The 18,738-nt window shown below is 41.3% G+C and overlaps 2 protein-coding genes across 6 annotated transcripts in view; one reads left to right on the plus strand and one right to left on the minus strand.

Moving 5' to 3' along the window:
* Positions 1–43: 43 nt before the first annotated feature.
* Positions 44–11,535, plus strand: CEP70 (centrosomal protein 70). 5 transcript variants are annotated; one of them, XM_068407715.1, is made up of 16 exons: positions 44–245; positions 724–823; positions 986–1,109; positions 1,437–1,617; positions 1,939–2,108; positions 3,349–3,408; positions 4,026–4,125; positions 4,514–4,602; positions 4,960–5,034; positions 6,139–6,241; positions 6,920–7,090; positions 7,738–7,884; positions 8,413–8,581; positions 9,842–9,956; positions 10,912–10,991; positions 11,350–11,535. In XM_068407715.1, exons 1-16 carry the CDS (start codon positions 237–239, stop codon positions 11,409–11,411), a joined length of 1,755 nt encoding a protein of 584 aa, XP_068263816.1. In that variant the 5' UTR covers positions 44–236; the 3' UTR covers positions 11,412–11,535. The 5 variants fall into 5 exon arrangements, with proteins under 5 accessions (XP_068263816.1, XP_068263817.1, XP_068263818.1 ...); XM_068407716.1 differs by lacking the exon at positions 986–1,109; XM_068407717.1 differs by lacking the exons at positions 4,026–4,125; positions 4,514–4,602.
* Positions 11,536–12,852: 1,317 nt separating this feature from the next.
* ESYT3 (extended synaptotagmin 3) overlaps positions 12,853–18,738 on the minus strand; it is a 33,134-nt gene continuing 27,248 nt past the window's right edge. Inside the window, exons 18-23 of the mRNA XM_068407892.1 lie at positions 17,988–18,430; positions 16,711–16,800; positions 16,012–16,143; positions 14,471–14,576; positions 13,805–13,854; positions 12,853–12,889 (exon numbers count right to left, since the gene is read on the minus strand). Of these exons, the coding sequence (XP_068263993.1) occupies positions 12,853–12,889; positions 13,805–13,854; positions 14,471–14,576; positions 16,012–16,143; positions 16,711–16,800; positions 17,988–18,430 (858 nt within the window). The remainder of the gene's footprint in view (positions 12,890–13,804; positions 13,855–14,470; positions 14,577–16,011; positions 16,144–16,710; positions 16,801–17,987; positions 18,431–18,738) is intronic.

Consider the following 18,738-nt stretch of genomic DNA (forward strand, 5'->3'; position numbering starts at 1 on the left):
CCGCCGGCGGGCGGGCCGTTACCCCCGGCCCCGCGCCCTCCCGGCCGGCTCCGCGCCTTCCCGCCGCGGGCAGCTCTGTACGAGGCTGTTCCTCCCCGCCGACCGGGACCTGCCGAGGCTCCACGACCTGGTAACCGACCCCTTTCCTCCCCCGCGTCCCGGTGGCCGTCTGCGGGCGGCGGCATCACGGGGCCCGGCCCCCTTCGCTGGTGGCCCGAGAGCGGGCGTCCCTCGCCATGGCAGAGGTAGCGTGGTGGGGCTGAGGTGGCTGTTGTTGCTGCGTGGTAGTTAAAAAACAGAACAAAAAGGAACCAACCAAACAATAACCCCCCAAAGCGGGCACCCGCGTCCTCTGAGGGCTTCTCTCGGGGCAGGGGGCCGAGGCCTACGGTGTGCTGGGGTTACCCGAGGGCTGGTTGTCTGGGTTTTTTAAACAGATAAATTTTACTCATTGTATATATTTCTCCTAATAGTGATCAGGAAAACAGAGTATTCTGTATATTGTTAAGTACACTTTTTCCCAATACTATTTGCAGATCCTGTGTTAAAGTCTCACAAGCCCTCCTATAGTGGCTGGGGCTTCTTGGGGGTCTGGGGTTGGTTTGTTTTTATTCGGGGGCATTTGGTATCCTCCAGTGCCTGCACAACAGGAGGGACAGTAAATCCTGAGCTGATCTTGAGAACTGAGGTTTCTGTCTCTTCTCCCCCTTCTCCCATCTCCAGCAGGAGAAGGCAGAATGGGAAAACCTAAACAAGCTATTAATGTGTCATGGGTTGAAACCAGTGAGTCTTGCTCCCCTCCAAAGCTGCAGAAATATATCAGGTAAGGAAATGCTAATTTTACAAGTTATTGTATTTGGAAATAGTAAGCCTTAGTTCATAAGGCATCTCTAAAGCTGTCACTTCCAAATGGTAGCAGAGATGCAATCTTCTTCAGCTGTTACAAGCCTTTCATTATGACTTTGCTTATGTTATATATCTCCAGATATGATTGTTTTAGACAGTCAGTCTTCTCTAGGAATAAGACTTGCATTAAAAACGCTGGTGGAAGACACCGACCGACAGCAGAAAATGATGCAGGGGCTTATGGAGGCTAACCGTTGTCTTAGGTAAGGCGCTGTGGAAGGAACTTTTGCAAAGCAAAAGTGTTATCAGTGTCCATCCCCTGCCAGGTGGAGCTCTTGTCACACCCGAGGCCCAAGACCCTTTTTCTGAGATTATTGTCCAATATATAGCAACGTTGGCCTTGTTCCTTTTGAGCTCTTCCGTTATTTCATCAGCTACTTCTTCCCATACCAGCAGATTTCCTGTACCTGCTGCCCGAGGTTATTATTGAGTATCGTCAGATAATGTTTGTCAGGCCTGTGCTTCTTTCACTGTCTTTAGTGAAATGAGTTTAAGGTAAATAAAGGATTTCTTTTTTTTTTTTTTTTCAGAGATGAAATACGACAGGAACGAGATCGGGCAACTCGACAAGAACAACGGGCTAATGATTTGGAAAATGTGGTGAAAAACATTAAGTCCAAAATTTGTCAGCTGGAAGATGAGACGATAGCTAAAGTTTGCCAGCAACAGAATCAAGTCAAAGAACTTCAAAAAGATCAGCAGGTTTCACAGGTAATTCAGATAGTGCTGTCTGAGGATTCAAACTTGACTTTTTTAAAAGCTCTAAAAACATTTACATTGATCAAAATAAACAGGACTCTTGGGTCATAGAGTTAGTACACTCTTTATAGCTAAGATTTTTTTCAATCTATACAGAATTTTCTAGCGATAACTTAGAAAAACATCTGTATCCTTCTTCTACTGCCTCTTCAGTATGGCTAAAACCGAAGTACTAAGCTTCCTTGGGACCAAGTGCCTATTAGGGCATGTACAGTACAGTCTCCAGCTTGTGGGTTAGGATAATTTCATAATGCTCCCATTATCTGTTTACAGGCAAAATATCAACAGCAGCAGGAAAAGCTGCAAGAACAGGAAGAGATTATTGCCCGTTTGCAGAAGGAGCTGTGCCAAGTTGGGATGGAGGAGCAACAGCGTGTTGCCACGCAAAACAAAATGTTTTGTCCGTTTTGCAAAAGAGCTCCCAAGTCTCTCCTAGATCAGCAGTAAGCAATTTTCTTATATTGGTGAATGAGCTGTAACATTAAATGAAGAAATGGATTTTAAAGTAACTGTTCTTGATATATGGAAAAAAAAAAAGCTGGAGACCTTAGGAGTGCAAGCTGAAATATGAATTCTTGTAAAGGTACATCAATGCAGTAATTTTTTATTGTATAAAAAATGTGAGCTGGATAAATCCGTGCCAGAAATTAAAAAAAATTATCAGCCACTGTATACACTAGGTGTCAGCAAAGGGAAGGGAATGATTCACTCTACTCTGGAACTGCAGTATCTGCTAGGATGAGCTCGTCCTGGGATTCTAAGATTTTTAAATGTAAATTAAAAAACAACCAAAGAACCAACAAACACCAACCCCCAAACCAACCCCCCCCCGCTGAAAAAAAAACAAACCTTCCAGTTTTCAAAAGTGGTCTTTGCAACTGCTGACTGCAGGCTTGCTGTAAGGCTTCACAGGTGCTTTAGGGAAAGTTCTGAAAGGATTACGAGCCTGTGTCTCTTGCAGTAAAAGATCTCCATAGTTCTGCTATAATCAGAGATTTGCCAATTCTTAAGCCTCAGGTAGCCACCTCTTTATTGTGCTGATGTCACCTGGTTTCCTAGGCCTGGCTAGCAATGTTTACCTGGGAAGCATTTAAAAGGGATTGTGTGTGTGCGGCCTTTCTTGTGCCCTCACTGTACGAGAGGAAGGATCACTGCATTTGGTTCCCTGTGCTTTCTCATGTGTCTCTCCAAAACAGACAATCTCAAAGTACTCAAGAGGAAAGGCAGTTTCTCAGCTGCTGTGTTTTTTGCAGCTACTTACTTTTAGAGCACTTCTAGTTTCTTTGGAGATGGATGTTCTCGGCTATGTAGGACCTCTGCTCTATACCTCCTGTGCTGGTCGCTGAGCCCCAGCACTTGGGGACTGTGCCTTGCTGTTAAGCTTGCTGGGTAAACATAGTCATAAGATGAAGAGGCTGTCAGGAGGATTTAGCTTTTTTCTCCTCCTAAATAATTTTGCCAATTTTAGACTAGGACAGAGTTAATGTCTCTACTTTTCTGTTTTGGAAAACTGCAACCGTGTTTGTTTGGTATGAGAGACAACCCACCATTTGAAGCAGTCACCTCTGAAGTGCTGTGCAGTTGTGTAAGCTGGGCTGTTCCTATGGCTTAGTCATAGTATCTTTCAGGCATGATTTTTTTGAGACTACCTGAAATTCAAAATACCATTTTTCCTTTCTTTAGGTTCCTTTGTCTAATTGATTATTATGAATCTCAAATTAGTCAAATGAAAAAGGAGCTAAGGTAGGTCTCATCTAATGCCCTATGGTTCTACTGTTCAAAATCTTCTTACTCCTTACTGTTCTTAAATCTTATAATGGTAAATATTCTGTGTTCCAGATATCACTAGCGTGTAAGAAACAGCAAAGGCTTGTAACGGTCTTGGAAGTTTGGGTTCATCCAGGGAATAACTGTCAGTCAGGCCAGGACAGCTAGGAAGCTGGGGGTATTTAGGCACTTGAGCTATAATTCATTCTTCTTTTTTTTTTCCCCTTTCCCTTTTGCCATGGTTCACAGACAGAATTACTGCATTAGCTGTGCTCAGTCGACTGATCTCCCTAAACAAAAGGAATACCAGCTTTTCAGCTCTGTCGTGGTGCCTGCATGGTACAAAGCAACAGGCAGATACCTAGGTATCTGTACTGGAATTTCTTTCAAGGAATAAGTGCACTTAATTAGGATATGAAACAGCTTCCCAGAAATAATAGAGCAGAGCAGTGGATCTTAAGGCAGAATTTCTATTCTATTTACTTTGCAATTTGTGGAAACATTATTATCATACAAAACTGCTAACTAAACCAACTTAGATTTTTGAGGTAATGGAATTACAGTAAGCTGAAACAATTTATTTTTCCCAATAGGCAATATAAAAAAGCGGAAGACCAGGTACAGAGAGAAGTAAAAAGCAAGGAAGAATTCTTAAATCTAGATGCTACTCCTAATTATAGAGCACTGCTCACGGTATGGAACTGCTAAGAATAAGTCAGTGCAGATCTCTAAATGGTAACCCTTCAGAAATATATATGTGTTTGATTTCTATCCCCTTGTTCTTATCATGTCTTCTTAACTTGTAAACTCTCTGGGCAGGGTTCACTGTCTTTATGCAGAGATTCAGTACGATGCTGTGAGTCGTCTTTGCTGGGGACTGCATAGACCTCCTTAATCACAGGTTCTCCACCTGCCGTCTAATGCAGCAGGCTCTTGACCTTAGTCGACTAATTCCTCATCCATGCTGTCTTGCTATATAGGCAGATGGGAACCCTTCTTAACACATACGTACTTTAAAGTGTTCAAGCTTGTTGATTATGGAATGAGTGAAATAAAAGAAATAACACAGTCTGTGTTGCAGTCTTTCCAGAAACAGCTTACTGAAACAAAGGTCAGGAATGAACAGCTTTTGCTTGAAAATATAAATCTCAAGAAAGATTTGGAAATAAGGTGAGAAAGGATAAGTATCATCCTTTGTAAGGGCACTGGAGCAGGCTTTGCTTTACAAAGAGAAACCAAAAGCACCAGCAATTGTAAAAGTGTAGTATGAAATCTGCCTTTAAAAGGCATTTGTAGAAATAAGATACGGCAGCAACAGTCAACCTTCCCTCCCTGCACTGTTAATAACAACAACTGCTAATGGTTAGTTTGCTGTTTATTGCTGTTGCCATGTAGAAATGTTGCAGAATTTCATATCCAGAATGATGTTGCGGCACTGGCAAAGCTTTCTTACTTTATCGCTTGGCTGCGTTTTATAGATACCTTCAAATGCAAGACATATTATGTGGCACTTTTTCTTTCTAACAGACCAACTGCACAGGAATTAAAACTTTACAAGCACCAAGTGAAGAAACTAGAGAAAACTTTACAGAAAACTATCCAGTAAGTATAGTTCTTCAGTAACCTTCATGAATCCTCTGAACTTTTTAAGGCAAAGATACTCCACAACCTGTAATGTAGATAGTAGCTTATAAAGCATGTACCTTATCACTGTTCCTCGGAGCCCAGTTATGGGCAGCAAACACTACTGTATCTCCAAAGACACCCTGTGAATCTCTGAAATGATGGCGTGGTCTCCAGATGGGGGCACAGCAGTGTGTCTTTTTTATTTCATTTTGTCTTTCTGGACTTTGAGTGCTATCACAGGCAATGTGGACAGGACCAAACTGTGGTGGTTGCTGCTTCCGTGAGCTATAAAGCAAGCTACTGGTTACGTTATGGATTATGAATGAGAAAGTACGAGTTGGCAAAATGTTGCAGCTACTGAAGTTATGTCCGTATTATTCTTAGACATTTACTTAGTTTTTTTCTGAAACATTGCTAAGAAAATACATTGAAGGTATTGGAGATCCAGTATTGATGAAGTGTTTTTATCTGTAATTTCACTTTTATCATTTGTGCATGTGTATACTGAATGCTAAATACTTCATAGCCTGAAAAAGACATCACTTAAACTTTAAAAATATTCAGTTCTTCATTTTACATTGTGTATATTTAAATGGTCTTCTCTCTCTTGCAGTGAGTATGATTTAGATGGTAGTTTTAAAAAAAGGTATCTTAGATTTGACAAGAAGGGTAGCGAGCTATATATAGTAAGCAAGGAAAGATGTTCAAGCAGAAGCATATATAGACTGTGAGCATGGAATTGACTCTTTTGAGTAAAGTTCCGGATTTTAAGTCTTCAGCCATAGAAGAACTTCTGGTAACAGAACAACTGTACATCTGGTGGTGTCCCTTCTAAATTAGCATGCAGTCTGGAATAACCTCAACCTGGAGACTTGAGATAAATTAATGATATTTACATTAGGTATTATATTCTTCAGCTAGTTCAGTTTGATGGAATTCTATTGGCAGGCATCACAAAATGGAGATTTTACTTTGTAGGGATAAGTATATGTGCTACATACCTGGTTCTTTAATCAAGTTGAAAGTACTATCTCCTGCTAAGGCTACTTGTGTAACCCACTGTCCGTATTTGGTGTGTAGATCTTCGGGGAGTAGTACCAGGGAAAGAACAGAAGAAAAGAAAGAACCTGAGAGTATTGCAGGAGTAGATCAGCTGCAGGCAGTTTGCCAGCAATACTTACAGGTATGCAAATTTTGTCTGTACTGTGTATATCTAGCACTGTTACAATGAAATATAATACATGAGTTTTGTTTAACTGTGTAAACTGAAGCATGCTATTTTGAATCTAAGAGTTCATATGAAGTCCTCCACACAAGATGCATGTTCTGGATTTGGCAGTTTAATGTAGGCTTGTTCTTAATTGTTCCGTCTTAGTGTAAACTACCTGAAAATACAGCACAGAATCAGGGACTAGGTTGGCAAACATCAGATCAATGATTTAGCTGAAGTCTTTTCAGGGCAGCGGATTTGTTCAAGGTCTTGGGCAAAACAGATGTTATAGTTTTAAACACGCCTGAGGAGATAGTGGCTTTTGTTTTTCTTTGAATAAAAAAAAAAAAGCAGATATAATAAAACTTAGCAAAATGTAAACTGTGGAAGTAATGATGCCTCAAGTGGATAAATGCTAAATATCCCTCAAAGAGAAGTATATTTGCATTACTTTTACATATCTTCTAGCTAGTATATTTTTAAATCTCTGAGTCTATTACATATTGAATGCATCTGTAAAATTCATCGATAGTAACTTATTGGAGCTATTTATGATTTAATGTTTAGACAATTGTGACTGTGGTGGAGAGGTATTTTATTACAAAATGTCATACATATTTGAGCAATAACATTTGTTATTTGGTGTTGAAGGTTTTGTCCCATATTGATTCTATTTTGCGAAGTCCAAGAGCTCCTCCGTTAATATACCGGCGCAGTAAAGGGCCAGTGCAAAATTCTATTAAGGAGAATGGACAGGAATGTGGATTTGAGCACCTTCCACTTACTATAGAGATGTGGGCAGATCAGCTCATGGCCCTAAAGGTAACACTTGTACTTGGCTTTATATTCCTCCTTTACTCTGCTGACCGCCCCTTGGTCTCTCCCTACGTGTAGGGTTTTTTTCTGTGCGTAGCTTTTGTTATTGCCCGACTTGGTGTTAAATTTTAAAAATAATTCTGCTGTCCATTTATATACCACTTCAAAACCACAGTAAAGTGAAAAATGTGCCATGTGCCTACAGGCCAGAGATACTCCTCTGTGTATATCCTCTAAATGTTGTTCACTGGCTGAGTCCCTAAGAAGACACTTAAGCTTTAGAGTCTGCGTACTTCACACGTTAATGATGATGCATTCTCTTTCTTCCTTTTGTCTTGCCAGAAGAGTAAGTTTTTGATCTAAATGCAAATGAAGTCATTTTGTTTAAAACCAAACTCTCTGTGACCAACACTTTTTATTTCACTGAAACTACAACATATGAAGTACTTCAATTTTTAGACTATCAGTGTTCTTTTTAAATCAAAGAATGGAAGTGAGATACTGTGCTTAAATTCCATGAAAGCTAAAACCTTATTGTTTCCACTACTGGCATGTTTTTGTGTATGAGAAACAGAAAATCTGCCCATTTCTATAATAAAATCAACTTTAAGAAGTTACTAAAATCAGTTGTGTCCCCTTCCTCCTTTTAAAAGGATTTGCATAGGTCCTTGAGAAAACTGTCTCTGGAACTTGTGCCCTGGCAGACTGCAGATCCACAGGATAACAGAGAGTCCATACGAGTTGAAGACCTCCAGTTCATGGTAGATGCAATTTTGGAAGACATAGAAAATAAGGAAAAGGTAATTCTTACCCAGGGTTTATAATCACAAGTTACTGTGGAATTCTTAAGTGCATTCTTCACACGGTGATTAGATTTGCACATTTGAAAGCCTTGCGGGGTTTTAGAAATAGCTGTTTGAAGATATTCCATAGTCAAAGACTATTTTAACATAATAGATAAATTCACCTTGGGGAGGACTGCTTTAATCACAGTCACTTGACCAACGATGAATTTGCATTGCCCCGTAGTCTCAGGTATTATCCTGCTCTGTCTGTTTCTCAGTCAGCACTGAGAACACATAAACGTACTCACTAAGCAACAAAGAAAGCGTTCGAAAGAGTATCTTTGGTTTGCTGGATATTTGGTTTGCTGAAAACTCTTTAAAATATGTCTTCAGATTTAAGAATATTTGAAATGCCATGGTTTAATAAGGGAAGTTACACCCCTTTTTCTTCATAGACTAGTTTTAAGAATGTTTCATGGTCTAAAAGAATCCTTGCTTTGTTAAGCAGTAATGTTGATGAGTTGTTATTTCTGCTTGCTCCAGAACAGCCAGACACCGTCCTTACCAGCCCTGTTTGCAATCGTCTCTCACTTCCAGAAGCTGTTTGACGTGAATTCTCTGAACGGCATTTATCCACGAATGAATGAGGTTTACACAAAGCTCGGGGAAATGACCAACGCTATGAGAAATCTCCATGAGCTCCTGGAACTAGGTAAAGACACACCACCTAGCATTTGTTCAGACCATTTCCAAAGGAAGAAGATGACAAGTGAAAGGCTGATCTCTTCATAGAAAATACGTTGAGCTGCTGGGAAATGAGTAAACTAGGTATATTCTTCACTGGGAAGATAAAAATATGTTGCTGTCAACTTGGAGTTTAAATAGCAAAAACCCATTATTTGTAAGCCTTTAGCAATCGCTGAGGAATACCAGGGAGGCAGAAGAAAGGAATAACAGAGGAAATTGAGCTTTGTTTCCTGTGAGCTGACTTCATAATTCTTCTTGACCATCTTTCATTCTCTACTTGAAAGATAACAAGTGTAGGAAAAAATAACTCAACCTTTGCTGTAGATTTCTACTCAGTAATTCATTCAAGCGTAGGTATGTCCAGTCCTCAGAAACTTCTGTCTTATGTTGCTAAACTTAAAGAAGAAAAAAAAAAAAAAAAAGTTTGTGACATTCAGCAACAACTTTAAGTGCCAGTACTCAGAGGCATATTTAGGTACTCCCCGGTAACCATTCTCTGCTGGTTTACACCTCTGGAGAACAGCAGCTGCTGCTGCTCTTGGGTTTAAGAGTTTGGCTGTGCTGTAGGGTGTATGGCCCGAGAGCAGGCTCCTGGACCTCTAAGGTCTTCTGAGCCTCATTCGAGGCAGGCAGCAGTCTTCCTGCCTGCAGCCAGCACAGGAGATGAGGAAGCCTCATGTCTCCCTAATAATTGCAAACCAATGGAGCTCAGAGGATGCCTTCTCCAAGCCTAGTTCTTCTGAAATTGAGGGAGAAAAGGACAATGAGCCTCTTACCATCAGTCACAGCAGGTAAATCCAATACCAAAACAAGTTCTGGCTGTTAACAAAGTATTTATTGAGCAGGTCCTGTGTTGGCCTAGCTGTGCTTCTGTGCTTCTGCTGTGTTACGGGAACCTAATGAATAACCCTCTCTCTATGTATAATTTCAGTTGGCTGATTTCCACTGCCATTGTAGGGTGCACTTTAGTACCATCTCTGCTGTGAAAATACGTAGCTCCGACAAGTTCTTTACCCACTGAAGGATTAGTGAGAGATTCACCATTCCTAGGTAACATTAGTTCATTTCTGACCATAGGTGCTTTATTTTCTGTGAGTGATAGGACTTGTATGCCTAGACGTGTGAAAACCGAATAAATCTGGGCACCTGCAAGAACTGGATTGTGCCTAAAATACTTCCCTGTTATTGCTGTTATAAGAAACATGAAGTGTTTGTTTTTCCACAGACAGTTCAGCTCCACCCGCTGTGGTAGTGGATACTGTTGGGAAACTGTGTGACGTAATTAATGAGAACGTGACTGAGCAGGTACAGCAGCTTCTGGGGACCCAAGACATCCACAGGTATGTGGGGCTGTTCTATTGGTGACCATTCCTCAAACATCAAATTTAGTAATTGAGCGAACTGGCTAAAACTGATACTGAAAGAAACTTCGAATCATTTGTTACAAAGTCAGTGAGCTGTGACAGACCCTACATGAAACAGATCTTGAATACTTCCAAAAGGATAAAGCTGGCAAAGAGAAAAATTAAGGCCAGAAGGTTCCAAAACACCTTGCTGGTTTGCGTGGATCAGGTGATCAAATAAGCCTTAATAGGATGCGTGTTTCCTAAGGAGACAAAACAAATACTGCAGGTGGGTGGGGAGGAGAAAGTGTTGCAAGGTTTCAGCTGTGATACTGAAGTGTATTAGTTGCTAAGAGAACATACCCTCAAGCTGCCTACAAATATTTTGGGAAGTGGACAAATCTTGTTCTGTCTTCAACAGATGACAACATACGTGCACTTGGTAGCTGACTATAAGAGCTTGCACTCAGCGTGCACTCTGCAAACATACTAAACATTAAATGCAGCAGGCAGCAAGCCTGACACATGCTGAGTTAACAATACTAACTCCCTCAGCCTTTCTGCACTCCTCGCAGTTCTAACGAGAGAATAGCTGCTTATACAACTTTCCTTGCCCCACCTCTGAGGCAGTTCTATCAGCCACCCCCAGGCAGTATATATAGCATACATAGACTAATGTTCCAGTCCAAAAATTACCTGGTGCTGCATAAGGAGGAAAGGAAGGATGTATATAGGGCATAAATAGTGAAATTAAAGCTCCTCTTTTGACAGCTAACACTTGGTGGCTGCAGGTTCCAGAACTTGAGAACACATTTTTGGTGTAGCTGGTTTTATATACTACTAAGTAGCAGTGTTTTCAGAAAGTCATGACATAGTACAGCAAAACAGCCAAGGAGATGAACTTAAAATGCCCTTGCACCTTTCATCTGACAGTCTCACTTCCACATTTCAGCATAATCAATAAGCTAGAAGAACATGATTGCTTCTTTCCACCATTTCAAGCTCTCATTCAAGATTTGCTCTGTCTTCTAGGTGAGTAAGATTTGCAACATTAAAATTATATTCCTCCTAAAACTTTAAATAGCTAACATGTTTTGTTTACTCCTGGTGTGCTAAAACACAAGGAGGATGTGAGGGAAGGCGCTAACTTTTGCCTCACTCTCCTCTCCATTCCATCTTTCCTCAGGCAGTGACCAAAATACTTTGTTTCTTATATTCAATCATATTACTCCTAAGAAAACCTAAATTGAGTTTTTTCCAAAAGCATTAAATGGTGTGAGGAGTTTTATTCACTAGCTGTATTTCTAACATTTAAGTTAGAATTTTGGCTGAACATGAAGATGTTCTAAGGTACATATGCCTTACCATTTTGCTTTTCATTATGTTTCAGAGATCAGTAACGTGGATGATATTTTACCTACCGTGCGAAATTTGAAATTGGTAGCTAGTTAAGAGTTACTCTGGTCTTCTCTAGCAAGATTTCTCTTACCTGTGAATGGACCTGTTGATGCATATGACATTACAGCTACCTCTGTTACCCTAATCAACAGTTTCAGATTTTGTGACATAAATAAAAGCTGCTGCATTTTTTCATTTTTCATAATTCTTGTTTCATGGTCAATTTAAGAACATCTTACTCTAACCGCTATCAACTGGTCTATTGAGTCCCAGAGAGGGAACCAATACACTCTGCCTCAGTCTAGGAAATGGAACCCAGCACAAAGCCAGCCACACTATAGCTACTGAGCATTTTGAATGTTGCTGACACAGTAAGTATGAGAGAAAGGTGCTCTAACTGCCTTAGCCATAACACTTGGTTTTCCAGAGAGCCTATTTTAAAAGCTGTTTACATCTTCAGATCAGTTTGGGATGTGAGCACACTGTTATTCAGTGAGTATTCTTTCTGGTTATGGACTGAGGCAGACTGGATTAATGTAATCTAGGCCCAAGATATTTGAAACTTGCTCCAGGTGGTAGTTTGTGGGTTTCTGCCTAGCATGGATTTGAAGTTACTATGGTCATATTTCAAAAGTCAGTTTTAGAAAGGCATAGATCAAGTTTCTTATGCAAGACAGAAGTTTATTGTACAGAAACAAGTACACCAAGCTTCCAAAAATATTTTGGTGTATTTTGCTCTAATATTAATAAAGCTTAGTTTACAAAACTCTGCTGTTGCTCAGGCAGAATGCTTTGCTATCAAGGTTTACAAGATTTTGAAATGTACTGTAACAAAGAACAAACCATGTTAAGGCATCACAAACTAAAACCTTAATGACATCTTGGTAAACTAATGTCCCTGCTTTTGGAAGCTCATTATATACATACCTGCAGCCACAATCTGCTAAGATGCTTTTGAACAGCGGAATATCAATGTCTTAGTTTCTCAAAAAAACAACTGCTGTTAGAGTCTTGAACAGTTTCTCTCAACCAGTTCTGTAGCCCTACAGATGAAGAATGCTGTTTAAAAATTTATTTTTTTAAAAGTACAATGCTTTCATGTTAAAACAACATGAACAGGATCCTGGGGAAATGAGACTGCCAAGCAAAGCAATGACACTTAGCTGACAGTCTAAACTATCTCCAGGTGCAACACTTCCGTAAGGGAGTATTCTGACCTAAGCATTCTTTGGGGGAAATATGCCAGAAACAGCAAAAATAAAGAACTTGTTATTTAGAAACAAATTATTCCCAATGTGGGCTTGGGGTTTTTTTGTTGTTGTCTTGGTTTTTTACTTGAGTGAGAGCTAGTCTCTGAGTAGGATCATTACACTTACATGTCCTGAGCTGGAGACTGCTTCAAATTTGCAGTGACTGTTCAAAACACATTAATTACAAAAGAGATATGTACATTCATATGAAGTTGAAAAATTAGTAACATGTACATGAGAAGAAATCAATTTTTCTTGCGTCTACTGCTTGTCAGCTCATACCTGCAAGACAGACACAGTAAGTAATTAGAGTAGTTTAAGACTTTCTTTGAAGTTTTAACTGGCACAACAGAGAGAACTTGGGCTGCTTTATTGCTTGTGCTTCATAGGCAGCACGGCAAAGGAGGCTTTGGAGATGGCCTCAAACCTCACCTCTTTACCAGCAACTTTGGATGCGTCATTTTTCTCCTACTCCCATTAATTGCCATGCCCTTACATGAGACAAGGGCGCCAGCTGGGCCAGGGGACCTTGGTTTTCCTCTCCTGCTGGCCAGTATTGGCCCGCTGCCTGTGTGGATGACAAGCTCCTGGACTACCCACGCTGCATTCCTTGAGCTCCATTGAAGGAGAAAGAAGGAAGAGCTACTGCCATTAACTACAGACGTAAAAGGGAAAAAACCCCTGGTTCTTCATCTTTGCCTCAGACCAATCCTTAAGGTTTAAGTCTGAACCACAATGACCATACAAGCAAAACTGTAAGTGGCTTATTATACTAGTTTCTAGAAATGCTTTGTAATTAAAGTTTTATCATATATATATGTTGCTGATCAGAGTATTAATTTAGTTAAGATCTTTATCCAGGTTAAAATTTGTTGCAAGGTTACTTTAATAAACGTAATTCTTTTACTTATGTGCCCCAGTGGCTTTTATGGTAACTTAAAATATGCTGAAGACTATAATTGACATCTAGGCCTCTTATTAAAACTGTTTCACAGGGCAGGCATTGCACTAGCAACTGGATTAACATATAACTTAGGTAAAACTACCAGATTAGTTCAAGTTAGTCCTGCGTTTGCAGGTCAAATATTACTCTTGCTCACCAAAACACACAGCCCACGTACCAGCACTCCACTGGCAGTCAGGCAACTGCCAGCAAAGCAATTAGCAGGGTTTGAAAGTATAAAGATGAAAACTTACCATTGTGCAAAACCTTTTATTAAATCCTCCTGTGACAAGTCAATCCGCACCTTTAAAATGCAAATTTGATTTCTTTTTATATTATTCAGCATATAAATTGATCAGCTAAGCTAGCACTCCTCCCAAGTCAGACCCACTTTCAAGTTCTAGGGCTGCAGCTCAGGCTCAAGGGAGAAAGAGCTTCCTGCACTCCCAGGACACCGGCCTTAGCCAGCCTCAGCACCGCCGCTCAGCTCCTTAGCAGCACTACTTGGACATTTTTCTATCTATTTATCTAGAAGCGATTCCAGTTTACTTTTCACAGAATCAAAGTTGTTCACAGAAAGCTTAAAGCACCGTTCGCATATTCTGGGTTTTAATCACACGACTTTCTCGGCTTCGTGTTTGCACGAGCTGTTCCCCAAACGGGCAGCAGTGGACCCCAGGAAATGTGTTTTTATTTCAGGAGCACCCTTTGGAAATGAAGCAGCACAGCACATGAATCACGAGACCACACAAGCTTCTGTGTGGATACAGCCTGATTTCAGGTGAAAATCGGGCAGAAAAAGTTGTTTCTAGATCGCTAGTCCTATTACTGAGACTTACTAGAACCACATTTCAGGATTACAGGAATCGCTCAGGCTGAACAGCTCTATCACGTCAGTAGTGTAGCTGCTTTAAACTTACTCTCCCCAGCTCCTTCCTTTCCTGTGAAATGAACGGCCTGCTGTTTTTCACTGCAATGTCCAGTGTCCTTTTCTTGACATCTTCCAAAGATTCAAAAAATTCAAACCTAAAAGTAAAGTTTTGAAAGGAGAGACTTAAGTCAAAAATTAAAATCCTATACGCATCAGTGGCCAGAACTTTAACAGAGAAGGAAGACACAAAAAAGGCAATTCTGTAGTTAGATTTTATTCACATTGTAAGAAATCTCTTCCAGGCCTCCTGAAAGCCTATGACACTGTTGTTCCGACTGTTCACTGTGCCGGGGGAAGGAGGAAAACACACATCCATGATGAAATGCTATTTACCACCATTTTCCTCCTTCATGGAAGATCAGCATGTTTTCCATGCAACCTTTATTACTCAGAGGAAATAGCTGAGCCAACCCCCCAAGTTTACAAAGTAGGCTTATGCCACATTAATAGAATACAAATGTTGAAACCTGTGGCAATTAAATTCTTAATGGAGCTGACTCATGCCTCTGGCACACATGATCTAGTGTCAAGAGAGTTTTGTCCATGCTAAATCACTTCAGTTCTGCCCACCTGAATAGCTTTTCCTCAAGTCAGAGCTGTAAAACAGGTAATGTGTTTTGCTCAACCTATTACACTTAATTGAGGATGTACAGGACACGTCAATACTGAGGAGGAGGAAAAAGAGATGCTGTTCCTAACAGCTGGGCTGGCACTGAATTGGTGGAGTACATGAGAATAGGCAGAAGCAAAATCCACAGCTCTACTGTCTAGTGTTCTGAAGGGTAAGATGAAATATTTTAAAGTCTTTTCTCCATTTCTGACCTATACTCACATACAGAATGGACCCAACATAGGAAAAAACTGAGCCACCCAGGATCACCCAATATTCACGTATTTTCACACATGTACCTTCCTCTAAATATGGCATTAAAACCACCCCTCAAAAGAGCTCTACGTCTAAGCATTGCTGTGTTTGGTTTTATACAAACCACGTTCCATTTCAGTGGCAAAGCTGCAGACGTGGCACTGTCAGCAAAGAGGAGGGAGCATTTTATCCTGCTCCCACCAGGTCTCAATGACAACATCCACCCATCAGTCCGAAGAATGGTCTGGTCCCAAAAGGCTTTGTATTTCTGCCTTTGACTTTTGGAAGATGTCAGAATAAGCATCAGGCAAAGAAGTATGAACCGAGAAGTAGGCTTTGTGAGGTACCCAAATGGAAAGATTGCCTCTGCGGTGACAGGGAGTTAAATGTGGGTAGGGGAATGTCTGTGGGCAAAGCAGCAAGTGCAGGCTGCATCTGCTGGGATCAGGGAAGGGGCTGGGAAGAAGGTGTGCCCTCCTAAGGGGAGACAGACACCACCATACCCAGGGCAAGGCCAGCCCTAAGTACTTGCAAATCACAGTTAACGTGCCATTTTTCACAAGAGAATCCTTAAGCCAACAGAAGCGTACCTTATGTAAGCCCTTTTGTTACACAGAGAATGTAACTATTTCAGCAGCAATCAATCATAATTAACATTTTCTTACTTCTCATCGTATTGGGGGTTCAGAGTTTTTTTCTTAACAGAAGTCTTCTTCCTGCTTGTCCATCTTCTGTCTGGAAGCAGGTATATACGAACATATGGATCTACTCCACGATTGGAAGAGGGTACTAAGTTTCTGTTAAAAGAAATACAGTGTCGACAAGCAAGGCAGCTTCTCCCACTGACTCTTAGAATCAGACCCACCCTTCATGGGTTCATGGGCCAAAAGCTTTTATCTTGGGATTTGGAACATAAGCAAATAAAACTTCAAGGATGTGAAGTTAAACAAAATTTTTACTACTGAGTGTGTGGCCACTTATCAGAGTTCCTAAATTAACATTTACAAATTCAGTCATAGGTGCCAGTACTTGTCATGTTGCCTATCATGACATCCCAAGACACACATCAGTTGTCAGTGCTGTCCAGAGGAAGTTTTGGGTGGATGAAAGTTAAATCTACTGCAGTGAGCACTACACACTAGCCACTCTGGCAGACCTGCTACTGGCACTGACCAGAGCTGGTGGTTTCCACCTGCCTGGGCCTAGTGAGGCTGCAGAGATCAAAGTCAGCCACTGCTAAGGCGTCTCGGCTGGGCAGCTTACACTGCATGTGGTTCTGCTCCAGCTTTGCTGAATGTCTGGCACAAGCTCAGAGCGCTCTCCCCCTTTCCTTCACAGATATACACAACAATCGTCAGCGTTACCTGCAGCCATTCACCAGCACGACGAGACTCCGTCGTATTGAAGCATACCGCACCGTGAGCTGAATCTCTCCCAGAGGCATTTCAGTCCCGCTGTAAGACAGTTGCACAGTCAAAGCTTTTCAATACAGCTAGTTAACAGACCACACGCAATGACCTAGCAGCATACAACAGCTTCAGAAGTTGGTGATGCTTTTTCAACTCAAACCAACTTTCAGGGCACTATTACTCTTTCTGGCGTCCTAAGGTTTGCTACCTAGAAAGCAGCTGGACCACAGAGGCTCCACAGAACAACACTCCCGTCAGTGCCAGCACTGCCTAGCTGGCCTGCTGTACAGGTACCCGATTTCAGTCCCACAGCATAAACGGCCAAAAAAGCACCTAACTGGCCTGCTGTAGCTGCAGCAGCAAAGTACAGGTTAGCATGTTACACAGTGCCTTCAAGGATGTCTGTATATGCAAAATGGGACCATTTTTATATCTCATTCTGCATGTTAAAGTGGTTTCAAATCCAAAACACTGCTTAAAAATGGCTTAACAATAGTTTACAAATGAGGGCCTGTTCAGAGCTACAGAATCTGCCAGTCCAGAAGTACTAGATTGAACAGCTGGAGCTGGGTTTGACGTTCAGGTTGATAACTGCTCTGATGCTCTCTTAATTGAGACGGATCTTCTTTGCTACTTCAGTTCATTAAGGATTCTACTAGCTCCATTCCATGCCCCAGGAGAGACAGATCTGGCTCTCTGTTCTCCTCAATAGAGCAGACTACTTGCAGCCTCACGCTTAGCACTGTAGGAAGGAGACACACACAAGCACACACCTATCCACAAAAACTTTGTTCACAGCATTAGCAGAGTCTCAAAACTTGTTGGATAAAACACAGCACCCAAAACCTCAAGCAACCAGATATGCTTATCAAGATTTTATGTTTTTACAGAAGTGGGATATTCAGACTTCCGATCTCCTGTTGCTAAAATCATGAGTGTTATGGGACCCAGGACATTCTGTGTAAGAGGCTCTTAAACAACGTAAAGCCAACACATGCAGCACCTCCTAGGAGAGCCAGAGAAGGAAATGCTTTCACTTTACACCTGATCTGATAGTCACCCTGTAATTTACTTTGCTGTTGACTGGAATACTTAGGTCAATTTTTTGTAAGGTGATTTGATACCCAAGACTCCAAATGACTTCGCAGTCTTGAATTCAACCATATGCAACAGTGATCTATAAAACCTAAACCTTCCCAAGGGAAGAACAATTCAGCTGGAAGAACACCTACTTATGAAGGTCCAGATTGCTGCTACTTAATTCAAAGCAAGAAGAAGGCAGAGAACCCAGTGAAGCAACACTGGGTGCAAGCCTCAGTTCCTGTACGACTGGCAACGTGGGCACTCCTGCTGCTCTGGTATGCAATGCTGATGATGGGCGATGCTCTGGATTTTGCTCATGCTCTGTCTCAGTAAGACCAACAACAGTTTCACTTGGTACAGGCACTGCTGAACCATCATTTGTGTCCAGCTCTTCCCTGCTGCCCTTTTTCGGCAGGGATTCAAGTGCTGCAGAGTCTTTGGTCACAGGAGGTACTTTTGAGACTTCTGGTTTTGGTGGGGAGACAGACTTTTGCTGGTTTCCACCCTTCTCCATGACACACACAGGACCTTGCTTCGAGGCATTGACACCAGCCTTGACTCTCTGTGGATCGGGTTCTTCAACATTCAAGGCCTAAAAATCACAAGGGAGAGAAATGAGTGGTGCTCCCAAAGCACTGGGGTTAATGGCCACATTACCACCGAGGATGAGCTTTCACTGCAAAGCTATAACAGCAGGAATCTGCCATTAGAGATGAAAGAGGCCTATGGGATTAGCTGTGACGTTCTCTTCCTTGTCCTACTGTGTCTGTATTGAAGAGTATCTAAACACTGATCAAGAGTACAGTGAGAAAACAATTCTTAAGCATCAGTCTCTTTTACTGTTTAGCAGCTTTGATTTCCCAGCTTAGATTTTCTCAGTCCAGCTCTTTATTGCCATGA

The sequence above is a fragment of the Nyctibius grandis genome, chromosome 9, assembly GCF_013368605.1.
Source record: "Nyctibius grandis isolate bNycGra1 chromosome 9, bNycGra1.pri, whole genome shotgun sequence".
Classification (NCBI taxonomy): Eukaryota; Metazoa; Chordata; class Aves; order Nyctibiiformes; family Nyctibiidae; genus Nyctibius; species Nyctibius grandis.